Source organism: Corythoichthys intestinalis, chromosome 14 (assembly GCF_030265065.1).
Source record: "Corythoichthys intestinalis isolate RoL2023-P3 chromosome 14, ASM3026506v1, whole genome shotgun sequence".
Lineage (NCBI taxonomy): Eukaryota > Metazoa > Chordata > Actinopteri > Syngnathiformes > Syngnathidae > Corythoichthys > Corythoichthys intestinalis.
This window is the reverse complement of record NC_080408.1, coordinates 8672761-8687284: the sequence shown is the minus strand read 5'-3', so window position 1 is coordinate 8687284 and position 14524 is coordinate 8672761. Positions and strand designations below refer to the sequence as shown.

Sequence of the window (14524 nt, the reverse complement as noted above, 5' to 3'; positions counted from 1 at the left end):
AATCTGTAATGACGCCGTTTTACCTATATAGAGGGACAAAAGGCAGCGCAAAATGAGTAGAGTGAATTTTGGCAGCCTTTGGAGCCTTTTTTTTAATTGGCTAAAGCCTTGCAGTCCCTCTCCCTATTATTAGAAATATCACATGAAGCAATGTGGGGAAGCAAGGTGGCAATTGATCTTTTTCTCAACACCTTAAGTCATTTCCCAAAGCAGAGAAGATATATCAATTGGTAGCACGGCGCACAGTCATGGTTCCACTTCCCATCATACATTTGGGATGGCCACAGTATCATTTACTGAAAGCTCAACAAATACACTAGATGGCAATATTTAGTCACAATATACAAAGTCACAAGTCTTTCTATCCGTGGATCCCTCTCACAGAAAGAATGTTAATAATGTAAATGCCATCTTGAGGATTTATTGTCATAATGACCAAATACAGTACATATGTACTGTATGTTGAATGTATATGTTCGTCCGAGTTTTATTCATTTTTTTCTTAATGCATTGTCAAAATGTATATGATCGGGAAAAATTATGGGGAATGATTGGAATTGAATCGGGAGCAAAAAAAAGCAATCGGATCGGGAAATATCGGGATCGGCAGACACTCAAACTAGCAAAAAAACATGATTGGAACAACCCTAGTTACAATAATGTGATATCAAAATCCCTCTTAATGTTTTCGTTTTAATAAAATTTGTGAAATTATTTTAACTGATAGGTCGCCATTCTTGTTGACGTCGCAGTGCGGTGACGTCACATGGCCCGCTGCCGAACTTCCAGCGTGTCACTCGTTAGCTACCCCAACATGTCATCGGTCCTGCCTTTCCAATTTGAACCAGAGCGGAAAAGTGAAGAGCAGGACAGCACTGTTGGTCATTCACAAGACAAGTAGCAAAGGCAAAATGCAGAGCAGGAAATACATGATAAGACAAGAGTTGGGCAAAACTGGTGATGTACTTGCGGCAGGTGCGTCTCAATGACAACGGAGCGAGAGAGCGTATGCTGTTGAGAAGTCCGGTTTTTGTTAGCAGATCTACAAGGTGAGCTATTGCGTGATCAAACTTATTCCAATATAATAATGTAGATTGTTAGCATCCAGAGCTGTCTTATGCTTTACATGCAGTACAGGCCAAAAGTTTGAACACACCTTGTCATTCGTGCATTTTTTATTTTCATGACTATTGACATTATAAACTCTCACTGAAGGTAATAAAACTATGACTGCACACGTGTGATAGTCAGGATCGGAGTCGTGTCGTTGCTGACTGTCCTCATTAAATTCACAAATCCTGGGATCGAGTGTCCTCCATGTCTTGTACATCTAACTCACGTTTAGCTACGTCGTCCATATTAAGTGCTCGGCACGCATCAGCTGGCCACTGTACAGCTGCATCGGACGATTCTGGATCAGTTTGAGTGGCAGCATCACTCATATTAGGTGAATACTGAACAGACTCACATACTGCCTGATGAACTGACAGTAGAGGTGAATTATTAGCTTCCTCTGTGACTAGAGGTACGCCTGATGGTTCGCCTACCGCTGTAGCAACAGGAGCAGCTTGCCTGCTTAAGAGAGCAGCCAGCAGTTTCCTGTCTTTGTTGCTTTATTACGCGCTTCTATTTCATTCCTCCTGACCGCCAGAGGGCGGTGCTTAGCACCTGGATATCTACGTGTGCTTCACTCGCATCCGAGCGTGTTGAGGCTTCTTGTGAGGTAAAATATTTGGAACAGCATTTGATTTTAGTCTCCGCTTACAGTGGGGCAAATAAGTATTTAGTCAACCACTAATTGTGCAAGTTCTCCCACTTGAAAATATTAGAGAGGCCTGTAATTGTCAACATGGGTAAACCTCAACCATGAGGAACAGAATGTGGAAAAAAAAAAAAACAGAAAATCACATTGTTTGATTTTTAAAGAATTTATTTTCAAATCATGGTGGAAAATAAGTATTTGGTCAATACCAAAAGTTCATCTCAGTACTTTGTTATGTACCCTTTGTTGAGAATAACGGAGGGCAAACGTTTTCTGTAACTCTTCACAAGCTTTTCACACACTGTTGCTGGTATTTTGGCCCATTCTTCCATGCAGATCTCCTCTAGAGCAGTGATGTTTTGGGGCTGTCGTTGGGCAACACGGACTTTCAACTCCCTCCACAGATTTTCTATGGGGTTAAGATCTGGAGACTGGCTAGGCCACTCCAGGACCTTGAAATACTTCTTACGAAGCCACTCCTTTGTTGCCCTGGCTGTGTGTTTGGGATCATTGTCATGCTGAAAGACCTAGCCACGTCTCATCTTCAATGCCCTTGCTGATGGAAGGAGATTTTCACTCAAAATCTCTCGATACATGGCCCCATTCATTCTTTCCTTGTGCATTTTCCAATTATGACTTTTTTACCGAAATCCTGATACTGTCCAACTCCAAAATCCGATACCGATATCAAACCAATACGAATATATGCAGTCGTGAACTTAACATATAATGGCTAATTGTATTATGATGCTTTAATAATGATAAATGTAACAACTTCAAGGTTTTAACTGGCTATGGAAAACCATATGAAAGTCAACACTTGCAGAATGCAACAAAAATAAAAATGGAATGAAATCCATTTCATCTTCAATAACCGACTCAAATCACGTTTATAACGAGCTTCTGATACAGCAATAACAGTCCACACAAAAGATTTGCTTGTATCAGTTAGCCTCTGAACATCATCAAAAACAAATATGATCACAATTGAAAACGCACAATAAACAATACAAAAGGTGTTATATACAGCTTTTGCCTCTGTGGATGCTTCACAAGCAACAAACCTGTGCGCAGGCTTGCTGCTGTAAACTTTTCCCCTCTTTTTCTTAACACGCTTAATTGAACACATTGCAGAACATACTGTTTACCATTTGCAGCCACCACTGCCAGTCATGGTTGCCAATCTTCCTGTCATGCATTTGGGCAGAACAGTTAAGTTGCTACAGTATCATGCTGTGAAAGCACAACAAAAATAATATTCCTATTTCTCAAAAAAATAATGTTCACAAAAAGAAAAGCACTCAATGCAAAGAGAACTAGCATTCCCAATCAAAATAGCTATGCAAAATACACATAAAACTTCAAAATAGCTTTGCAAAATACACATAAAATTTACTCAGACTTTGCCTTGGCTAGATCTCTAATTAATTTAAAACTCGCCATTGACACCTTGTAGTGTATTTCAATCTCTAACTTACGTAGTTAAAGACACTGTGGAAGAAAGAAGTAGAAGAGCCCATGTGACGTCCCGCTCGGCGACGTCAACAATGTCGAGCTATTAGTTTATTTTTTTGATTGAAATTTGATACAAAATTTGATAAAACAAAAACATTAAGAGGAGTTTTTAAAAAATTACCATAACTTGGACTCAAATTTATCTTTTAAGAATTACAAGTCTTCTATCCGTGGATCCCTTTAACAGAAAGAATGTTAATAATGTTAATGCCATCTTGTGGATTTATTGTTATAATAAACAAATACAGTACTTATGCATAGTATATTGAATGTTTATGGCCGTCTTGTGTCTTATCTTTCCATTCCAACAATAATTTACAGAAAAATATGGCATATTTTAGAGATGGTTTGAATTTCGATTAATTTTTAAGCTGTGATTAACTCGATTAAAAATTTTAATCGTTTGACCCTAAATTAAATATAGAGTCAAAAAAAATTTGACACCCTCGAAATTCATAAATTGTCCAAATGATGCCTCGTCACTTTTCACAAATAAGTTACAAACCTGGAATCGCAAGCTATTTTTATGGTTAGCTACTGTTTCTTCATGAAAATAGTTAGATAACTAAAGTTTCACTTTATTCCCACAGTCCCAGAGACTAATGACTTTGTAGAGTTGTTTATTTTGTTTGAGTAGACACAAGTCTATTTCTTTTTCCACGTATACTGTTGCACTTTAGCCGTAAATAGCTGTGCATCTGGAAAATGGACAACTCTAAACACTAGCTTTAAACTGCACGGATTGTAAATGGAAGTGTAGTCTGGGATTTTTACTGTATCGGATTTAATTGGTTGTTAAACACAATGAGCTTTGTGTCAACCCACATTTTCTTGCCTGATTTTCCCCACTGCTCTTCCAGACAGCTTTCCCCCTTTCTCGCCTCCTTCACTCTCCATCCCTCGCTCCATGGCTGGTGTGGCAATGCGGTCAATGAGGCTACCTTGGAAGAGAGCCTGTCCTCTCTCTCTTTTCTGCAATTCTCCCTCCCACTCTTTTTTCCCATTCCATTTCCTGCTTGAATAGAACAAAGGGGTCCATTGTGAAACAGGGCGTCCAGAGCCGGACGCGAGTCGGCAGATGACTTGAACGCGCTTATGTAACCAGTGAGCGACGACCCCTTCCGACTTATTTGTCCTTGCTTTGTTAAGCCGTCTCCCTCTGCCTGTGTTCAACTTTTTAATAGAGACTCATTTATACTGTGACTGGGGACCTGCAGTTTTCGACATGACCTAGATTGTAGCTTTTGTCTCCATGGATTTCAAATGAAAAACAACTGCAGAATAAATGTCTGCTTTGAAAAGACTTGCGTTTCATCACCACTACCTACACCTCAATATCTTACTGCAGAAATATCTTTCAACGATTCCTTATAATCTTTTTGCATACCTCCGCAGTCCTTCCCCACTAATTGCATTCTTGAGCTAACCTACCTATCTACCTATTTGGGGTGGGACAGTACAGGTACAGTGTATCACAAAAGTGAGTACACCCCTCGCATTTCTGAAGATATTTAAGTTTTCCTTTTCATGGGACAACACTGACAAAATGACACTTTGACACAATGAAAAGTATTCTGTGTGCAGCTTATATAATAGAGTTGATTTATTTTCCCCTCAAAATAACTCTAAATATACTGTAGCCATGAATATTTAAACCCCTGCCAACAAAAGTGAGTACACCCCTTAGATACTACGTACATCCCTAAATGTCCAAATTGAGTACTGCTTGTCATTTTCCCTCCAAAATGTCATGTGACTCACTTAGGGCTGCAGCTATCGATTATTTTAGTAAGCGATTAATCGATGAACTAGTTAGTTCGAATAATCGAGTAATCGGATAAGGAACATGAAAAATTCAAATACCTGAGCTGAACCTCAAACGGTATAATCGATGAACTAGTTAGTCCGAATAATCGAGGAATCGGACAAGGAACATGAAAAATTCAAATACCTAAGCTGAGCCTCAAACGGTATTTAAAAAAAAAAAAAAAAAAAAAAAAAAAAAGGAATCTATGTACAACAAAAGAACAGTTGGCTAACTTACATAGCAAAAGTCCACTAGCTTAAATGCTATAAAATGCTAACTTTTTTTTTTTTTTTTTTTTTTTACAATTCTCTACAATTCTCTTAACAAATGGTTCAGACACATATTCCCACAAAAACAGCTAAATATACCTATAAACTAAATTATGAATGCATTGAAAACATTAGGTCAAACAAAGACATTGCATATATTTGTTAGGATTCGTGGGTTGGAGAGGATCCTTATGCAGAAACCGGCACGGTGTGGCAATGAATAAAAATGTTTTATTTGTGTCCAACACAAAAGCCGTGGAACTTCCTGATCGGAGTAGTCGAGTGGGCGAGAGGCGATGAAGCTCGGGAAGGAGGCAGGCATGAAATCCGACGAGGGGCGCGCAAAAAACAGGACCTGGGACAAGAGCAAAAAATGTCGTGAGCCGGTGATCAGAGAAATAAGTAAAGAATGCGAGATACAACTGACTTAGCAAACAGACACGTTGATCGGGCGACGAGGTGGCGGCGTCCAGTGCTTTTAAAAGGCTGATAATCATCACCATCACCTGTGGCCGCTCCACCCGTCTGTCGTGCAAGCTGTAATCAAAATAAAAACAGGCACACCTGCAGGAGGTGGGCCAGGGCTCAGGAGGGAGGAGCAGGAGGCCTAACAATATTGGTCTTAAAAGGAGCAGTTGGATTCAGCCATGTGAAATGAGGCAGACCAGAGGGCAGTGTATCAACCCTAATCAATAAAACTAAATGCAAACACTTTCAAAACAAACCATTACAATGCCACTTTAATTAAACGAATACTCGAAGCAGCAAATTTTAAATCGAATCTTTTTTTGTAATCGAATACTCAAGTTAATCGATTAATCGTTGCAGCACTAGACATTACAGGAGTGCTGTCAGCATTGCTGCAGAGATTGAAGAGTTGGTGGGGGGCGGTCAGCCTGTTAGTGCTCAGACCATACGCTGCACTCTACATCAAATTGGTGTGCATGGCTGTCACCCCAGGAGGAAGCCTCTTCTGAAGACGGTACACAAGAAAACCCCTAAAGAGTTTGCTGAAGACACGTCAACAAGGCACATGGATTACTGGAACCATGTCGTATAGTCTGATGAGACGGGCGGGCTTTCTTGTGTACCGTCTTCGGAAGAGACTTCCTCCTGGGGTGACTGCCATGCAGACAAAAGGTGGGAATCTTTGGGCACCTAACGATTCGATTACGATTACGATTCGGAGGCTACGATTCGATTATAAATCGATAATTGATGACACCCACCAACCCCCCAAGCTGTTAGTTGCTTTTAATATTTCGTACATTAGTTACAAAAATTGTACAAAAATCGTCTCAGGCTTAAAGAAACGACTATTTCATTATCAAGTTAACAGTTCAAAACAGTAAATAAAATACTCAAGTCCCCATTCTGTATCAGCAGCTTTAAACTGCATTCAATTAATTTAATGTTGTGAATCAACTGTTAAAGTTGTTAAAATTGCTCCTGCTAATCCATAATTTCCCTTCTGTCTACATGCGACATGGGAAAGTTTTAAAACTGTTTAAAGATAAATTCAAGTCAAGAGTTTGCCGATTTATGATTATTTTGGATAAAAAGTTAATTAGGTTCGCTTGGAAGGTTCGCTACAAAAGCCTTGTAGGGAAGTCTTCTGCTTTAAGATGGCGGCTGTTTACTAACGCCGGCAAGTCTGTCATTTCGCATCTAGTATTCCATACATGTGCTGCTAATGCCGTCAAGTCTGTCATCTTGCATCTAGTTCTATATACATATGATATCTATTATCTACCGTAGCATTATGTGGACGTAGTTTGTAGTGGCTGTCGACAGCAGTCAGGAAATATTGTTTTTTTTATCTAGCGGCATGAGTTGAGCCAGAGCCGTGAGTTTAGCATTGTCATTACCCGGTTAATGACAAGCATAATGTTTACTCTCGGGATGCAATGCGGTCCGTTCCTCATTGCGTCCCGAAGACCGCGCTGATTGTGTTTTAGTTCCGCTTTACTTGACATATTTCAGTAATCGGAATTTGGATGTTTTTGTTCTCGAATCTTCCACGGCCGAATCGCAAATAATCTAAGAATTTGAAACTTAGCACACCTCTAATGCACTCCAATTTGATGTAGATTGCGGCGCATGGTTTAAGCACTAACAGGCTGACCCCCCCACCTCTTCGATCTCTGCAGCAATGCTGACAGCACTGCTGTGACGAGTCACATTTCGGAGGGATGACAAGCAGTACTCAATTTGGACTTTTAGGGATGTACGTAGTTTCTAAGGGGTGTACTCGCTTTTGTTGCCAGGGGTTTAGATATTTATGGCTATATTTTGAGTTATTTTGAGGGGAAAATAAATTAACTCTATTATATAAGCTGCACACAGAATACTTTTCATTGTGTCAAAGTGCCATTTTGTCAGTGTTGTCCCATGAAAAGATATACTTAAATATCTGCAGAAATGCGAGGGGTGTACTCACTTTTGTGATACACTGTAACTGCGGTACGGCCTGTTTTTATGGTTTTTGGCCAGTGTATAAGTACATTTTGGGATGGTTTTTTTCCCATCAAAAGAACTTTTTTAATCCTTAACAGAATAGTATAGAAATCTTTATTGTCATTGTCAGCAACGAAATGAACATTGTGAACAACAAAATTTGATGTGGCACTCCAGTATGTATTTAATCAAAATAAAATAAATAAATAAGAAAATATAAATGACTTTTTTTGTTAATTTGGAAAAAAACAAAGATATGTGGACACCAAGGCTCAATTATACAGGGTGTGGCAGGGCAACTTGCTTATTTAAATTTGGCGCCCTGAAACGAAGGTCGCTCTGAGGATGGTAGGGATGGACTTATTTGATAGGGTGGGCCTTAAAGTTTGGTTCTCAACGTGCATTATTTATTTTGTGTATATTATTCAGGAAGCACTTTTTGGTCCATTTTAAACGGACCAGAGTTCTTTTTCTCAGATAGTCCGCTTTGTTTTGTAAATGTGAACGCACATCCGGATTCCAGTTCCAACCAAACAAACGAACTCTGGTCTGCTCAAAAATCGTGTGTCTCGGTCCGCTTTAAGCGCACCCTGCTCCGCTTGTCAGTGCTACTGGAGCAGAGTGTGCTTTTGCTACTTTATGTGCAGCGTCACAGCCTGCAGCTGTGATGCTCCGGGCTGTTCATCGATAAGCAGCACTGGACTATAAGATCTGTCCTCACTTTATTACAAGATATTTACACCAAACTATATTAATCAATAACACTTTATTTGACAGTGACATCATACGCCTGTCAAAAGACCAAATCTAACCACTATGACGCTTTGAACCAATAGGATGCAAAGCTTCATTGCTTCAAGAAGCTTCATTTGGCCTTTACTGCTCCTTTGGGGGAGACAGTCAACCTCTGCTGCCACCTACTGTCAACACTGTTGTTTTCGAACATGCTTCTAGCATGCATTGCAGCGCTACAGATGCAAATAACAATCAAAATTAATGTTGTATGCTAATTATTTCTTCAGTTACTGTGCCAGTTGTTTTATTAATTGCTAGTTATGTTATTTGGTACAACTTTATTCGACAGAGGCGCCATAAGACTGTCATTAAATAATCATAATTTTGATATGACACTGTCATGAGCATTAATGAATGCTTATGACTAGGGTTGTTCCGATCATGTTTTTTTTGCTCCCGATCGTTTTAGTTTGAGTATCTGCCGATTCCGATATTTCCCGATCCGATTGCTTTTTTCCCCTCCCGATTCAATTCCAATCATTCCCGATAATTTTTCCCGATCATATACATTTTGGCAATGCATTAAGAAAAAAATGGATAAAACTCGGACGAATATATACATTCAACATACAGTACATAAGTACTGTATTTGTTTATTATGACAATAAATCCTCAAGATGGCATTTACATTATTAATTCTTTCTGTGAGAGGGATCCAAGGATAGAAAGACTTGTGACTTTGTACATTGTGACTAAATATTGCCATCTAGTGTATTTGTTGAGCTTTCAGTAAATGATACTGTAGCCATGGCCAAATGCATGATGGGAAGTGGAACCATGACTGTGCGTAGTGCTACCAATTGATATATCTTCTCTGCTTTGGGAAATAACATAAGGTGTTAAGAAAAAGATCAGTTGCTACCTTGCTTCCCCACATTGCTTCCCTTGATATTTCTAATCATAGGGAGAGGGATTGTAAGGCTTTAGCCAATTAAAAAAAGGCTCTAAAGGCTGCCAAAATTCACTCTACTCATTATACGTTGCCTGTTATCTCTCTATATAGGTAAAACAGCGCCATTACCGTTTGAGCGCGACAATGCGTGAGTGCATCGTGCAGTGCATGCATTAATTGCGTTAAATATTTTAATGTGATACATTATTTAAAAAATCAATTACCGCTGTTGTCGGGATAAATTTGATAACCCTACCTTAAGCCTAAACTAAAGACTCTGGATGAGTGTAACATATTATGTTTGTAACGTTAAATACAATTAGAAAATGATTTAATTAAAAAATATACAGTATATATGTTAAAAAAAGGCATGGCCGATATTTTTTTGCCGATTCCGATACTTTGAAAATGACGTGATCGGACCCGATCGATGCTGATCGATCGGGACATCTCTACTTATGACAGCTGTCATTTAGGCTACGTTCATACTACAGGTCTTAATGCACGAATCCGATTTTTTGTCATATCCGTTTTTTTGGCGTGCCCGTTCAGACTGCCTTTATCCATTGAGACCGTTCAAGTATTACGCATGTGCACTAATTCGCAGTCCGACACCCGCTAAGCAAGAAGACCCGCATGCGCAGAACCATCAAAACAAATGACAGACGTCATCCGTCATTCCAGGGATATCATATTTTGCTTTTCAAAAGGTGGACACAAATAACAGACATAAATAATCCCCGTTTAGGCAAATATTCAAAGTTTATATGGATCGATAGCATGCACGCACTGTCCGTGCACGTCACACACACATAGTTTGTCCCGACTCTCGGCCGTGGAGGCAATGTTGAAATATTGCTCACTTGGAACAGAGAGAAAACTGAGCATTCTCAGGCTTATCCTCAACCCATTTTTATTTTTTTATGACTGTTGTCAAGCTCAGCTCTTCCTCAAAAGCCGTGTTCACTGCAAGCTAGGCGCTAATAACGCACAGGTGCATCGCTACGGTAACAACTCTCTCGCTATTTGATGACGTAATTGCTGCATTAAATCCGATTTGCGGGACTGGACAGCACAGACCGCCGCGACAGTCTGGAAAAATGTGGCCCAGATCGGATTTAGACCACATACGAAAGTGACCCAGATCGGATTTGAAATGGTCCCGTTCTATGCGACTTGTCACGTTCAGACCGTCAACTTAATGCCTCACTCGAGTCGGAAAAACACGAAAAAATCGGATTCGTGCATTAAGACCTGTAGTATGAACGTAGCCTTAGTGTCATACGACAAATGATCTCGCTTTTAAATGGATGCAAAAGATCCGAGCTGGACATAAATGGATGACACTTATTGACATCTGTCATAAGCATTCAGTAATGACCATGATATTGTAAGGTCGTAATTATGACGGTCTTATGACAGTCTTACGACACCGCTGTCAAATAAAGTGTTACCTATTAACCCGAATAAGCCGCAGGATTCAAAATGAAGGAAAAAATTTGTGGCTTATCGTCCGAAAATTACGGTAGTTCGGGCAGAACGTCATGCTTCGTAATTAAAAGATTCCTCGATCAATTTTTAAAATGGAGTGACTCGAATTATTCGAGTGATCGTTTCAGCTCTAGCTTAATGTGAACGCGCCCTAATGCAACCTTCCTGGCAACCTCCTTACCTACCAATGCAATCACTTGCAGGTCGATTCTGACTGAAGAATGTGCCACGCTAAAAACCCAAGTGAAGCACATACAGGTAAGAAAGGATGAAGTTGTGAATTAATCTTTAATCCTCTTTTGTTTTAATCCCTAAAGCCTTCAACTATGCGTGGATAAGAGTCATATTTTCTGTATGTGAAACCTATGGGAATCCAGCTTTTTTTCCCTGTCTACATTTAAAGTAAAAAATGCTACACAAACACGTGCAAAAAGCATGTTCTTTCCTCCTTTTCATACACAAACTGCATTCGTACATGTACCAATCCCCACTGGGTAAAGGCAACACACGCCTGTAACGTTGTCTTACTTGTCAGGGTTATGACTTATTGAGGCCAGATGTTGCCATAGTTAAGTCCCACTAGGGAAAAACGTTTTTTCAACTGTTTATGTGTGGAAAAAAGCTTTGTTGTTTTCATATAACATTGGGTTGAAATAACTAATACACTGTTAATCAACTTGCTAACCTGAACACCAATACATAAACACAAACGTACGCAGACTGGCTGTCATTTCCTCTGTGATGTATGTGAATATTTGAGGGCAAATTATGATGGAACACTTCTGTTTAAGCATTTAGCGGTCACGCATAAATTCCACTCCTCTCTCTCCGTTTGTTATTTTTAGCCCATTTGCTTCCTCTGCTCTTTACAAAGACCTTCTCTGATCAATGTAGTACATCTGCCATCTATTTTACCGCTTTGGCTTCAGTCGTCTTAAGTGGCCTTTTGTGCTTTGTGATCTGCAGGAAATGATCAAAAAGCAGTGCAGGATTCAAAGTGAAAGTTTCGATAGTGAACCGACCCTTGCAGGTAAGTGCAGGGATGTCGAAATGTAGGAGGGTTCCACCCAGCCTAAGTGGATAGAGAAGACGTGAAAGATCATGTTTCAATGACATTAATAGTGATAGACGTCCAATTCATTTGAACTGTTTTAAAATCCTATTTAAATAGATAGGAAGTCAATTGATGATGTTGATGTCTTCTTTTTTTTAATAATATATTTTATATATACAGTGCCCTCCATAATTATTAGCACCCCTTGTTAAGATGTGTTTTTTAGCTTCTAATATTTTTTTATTCAAATAATATGAGACCTTAACGGAAAAAAAGAAAAATCCAACCTTCAATACAAGTGCATTTATTCAGTGGGGAAAAAATCCCACATAAAGAAATAATTATTTGACATCAAATAATGTGTGTCACAATTATTAGCACCCCTGGTGTTAATACGTTGTACAACCCCCAAACAAGGTCTGGGGACTGAGATGGCCATGGGAGGAGCTTGATTTTGTGTCTGGTGAACCATTTCTGTGTAGATTTGGCCATATGTTTAGGGTCATTGTCTTGCTGAAAGACCCAGTGACGACCCATCTTCAGCTTTCGGGCAGAGGGCAACAGATTTTGATTTAAAATGTCCTGGTATTTCAAAGCATTCATGATGCCATGCACCCTAACAAGGTTCCCAGGGCCTTAGGAAGCGAAACAGCCCCACGGCATCACTGACCCACCCCCATACTTCACAGAGGGTATGAGGTGCTTTTCAGTATGCGCATCTTTTGTGGCACGCCAGACCCACTTAGAGTGTTTGTTGCCAAAAAGCTCAATATTGGTGTCATCTGACCAAAGCACACGGTCCAAGATGTGAGACCAAGCCTGAAGCACGACTGCAGTATGGCTCCAAAAAGTCTGAAACCTGATGACTTGGATGAAATAAAATACTCCATCCAGAAATTGGAGGTCTCTTTGACTGACCTGATTCAAAGCCAGAATCGAGAAGTCATGAAAGAACTCCAGCTAATGCGTACTGAAAACGAGAAACTCAAGCACCATTGAGTTGAGGAACAAAGAAGAGATTGCAAATAAATTTAATGAATTCTTTGTGATGGTTGGGCCTAAATTAGCTGAAAAACTCCCCTCAGTAGCAGACTACAGGCACACTGAGCCTATACTAAAATCCATGTTCTTGGAACCAGTTCAGGTCGTTGAGGTTAAGAATTTAATTGCGCAGTGTGTTAACAAAGAATCGAAAATTATTCCACATATCTTAACTGTCAATGATACCGATGATGATGACAATAAACATTCATTCATTCATTCATTCATTCATTCATTCATTCTAAACACTGTTCACCTCTTGGGCTTCAAGACTATTTGATACCCGTATATAGCAAATGAACCACTATAAAACTTCGAATCAACTCGGTGCAAAGCTTCATACCGACCTTCATTCATCAAGAAGCTTCATTTGGCCATCAGTGCTCAATGTAAACTCTCACTTCCCTTGGGAGAGACGAGCTCTGCAGCCACCTGCTGTCAACACTGTTGTCGTACAACGTAGTGCCACTCGTGCCACATGCCTCCCAGCATGCAACGCGGCACTGTAAATATAATTCAAAGTTCATGTTTTGTGCAAAAATATTTCTTCAGTTACTGCTCCAGTTGTTTCATTAATTGCTAATTATGCTACATGGTTTGTTGTTAAGTGATCCTTTTAGTTTCGTTCTTAAACCTTGATTTAATCACCTGCCATTATTCGGCATTGTGCGTGACGTGGCTCTGCTTACATGCTGTAAGCACGAACTGTTCCCCCCCCTGCCTGGTGAGTGCCACAAAATAGCAGGTGGCTATTCCAATCCAGGTCGGATACAGCAAATATTTTTTAACATGTAACACAGGGGTGCCCATGTCCGGTCCTCGAGAGCCCTTACGCAACGTGTTTTCCATGTTTCCCTTCTTTATGACACCTGAATCAAATCATCAGCTCATCAGCAAGCTCAGCAGGAGCCTGATAATGATCCTGATTATTTGATTCAGGTGTGTTGGAGGAGGGAGACATGAAAAATAAGCTGGATAGGGCCTCTTGAGGACCAGACTCGGCCACCCCTGATGTAACTCATTGAACTGGACTTCCTATGTTAGAAAATATTCGGGAAGCTGGTCATGAGAATTTTTTTCAGGGTATTTTTTTCCCCCGCAAAGCAATTTAGACGCCGATCTAGGCAACTGCCGGATGGCCCTGGACACCAGATATTGATGCAATTAAAATGGAGTAAAGTCAACATTTTTAAGACCAAAACTGGTGCCATCTTTGCACTGTGAAATAGAAAAAAAAAATGTTAAAATTAATACCCATTGTCAAAATATTTGAGAGCAGTGAATAGTTCCATCACCAGATGAATGTTTGAGGGAACTTTTATGTTTTTATGCATTACCACAACTTGCATATAATGTATGCATATGTTTTGTGTACATTTACAAGGTAGGTTTTCAAATGATAACAAATGAAGTATGTTGTGATGGGTAAGAGAAGGTTGTG

The 14524-nt window shown here is 39.8% G+C and overlaps 1 protein-coding gene across 3 annotated transcripts in view; it reads left to right on the top strand.

Annotated features, from left to right (window-relative positions):
- Positions 1-14524, top strand: part of ccdc24 (coiled-coil domain containing 24) — a 74269-nt gene that overhangs the window by 49249 nt on the left and 10496 nt on the right. For all 3 annotated transcript variants that reach the window (XM_057856591.1, XM_057856593.1, XM_057856592.1), the window contains 2 exons: positions 11192-11246; positions 11955-12018. In XM_057856591.1, coding sequence (XP_057712574.1) covers positions 11192-11246; positions 11955-12018 — 119 coding nt within the window. The remainder of the gene's footprint in view (positions 1-11191; positions 11247-11954; positions 12019-14524) is intronic.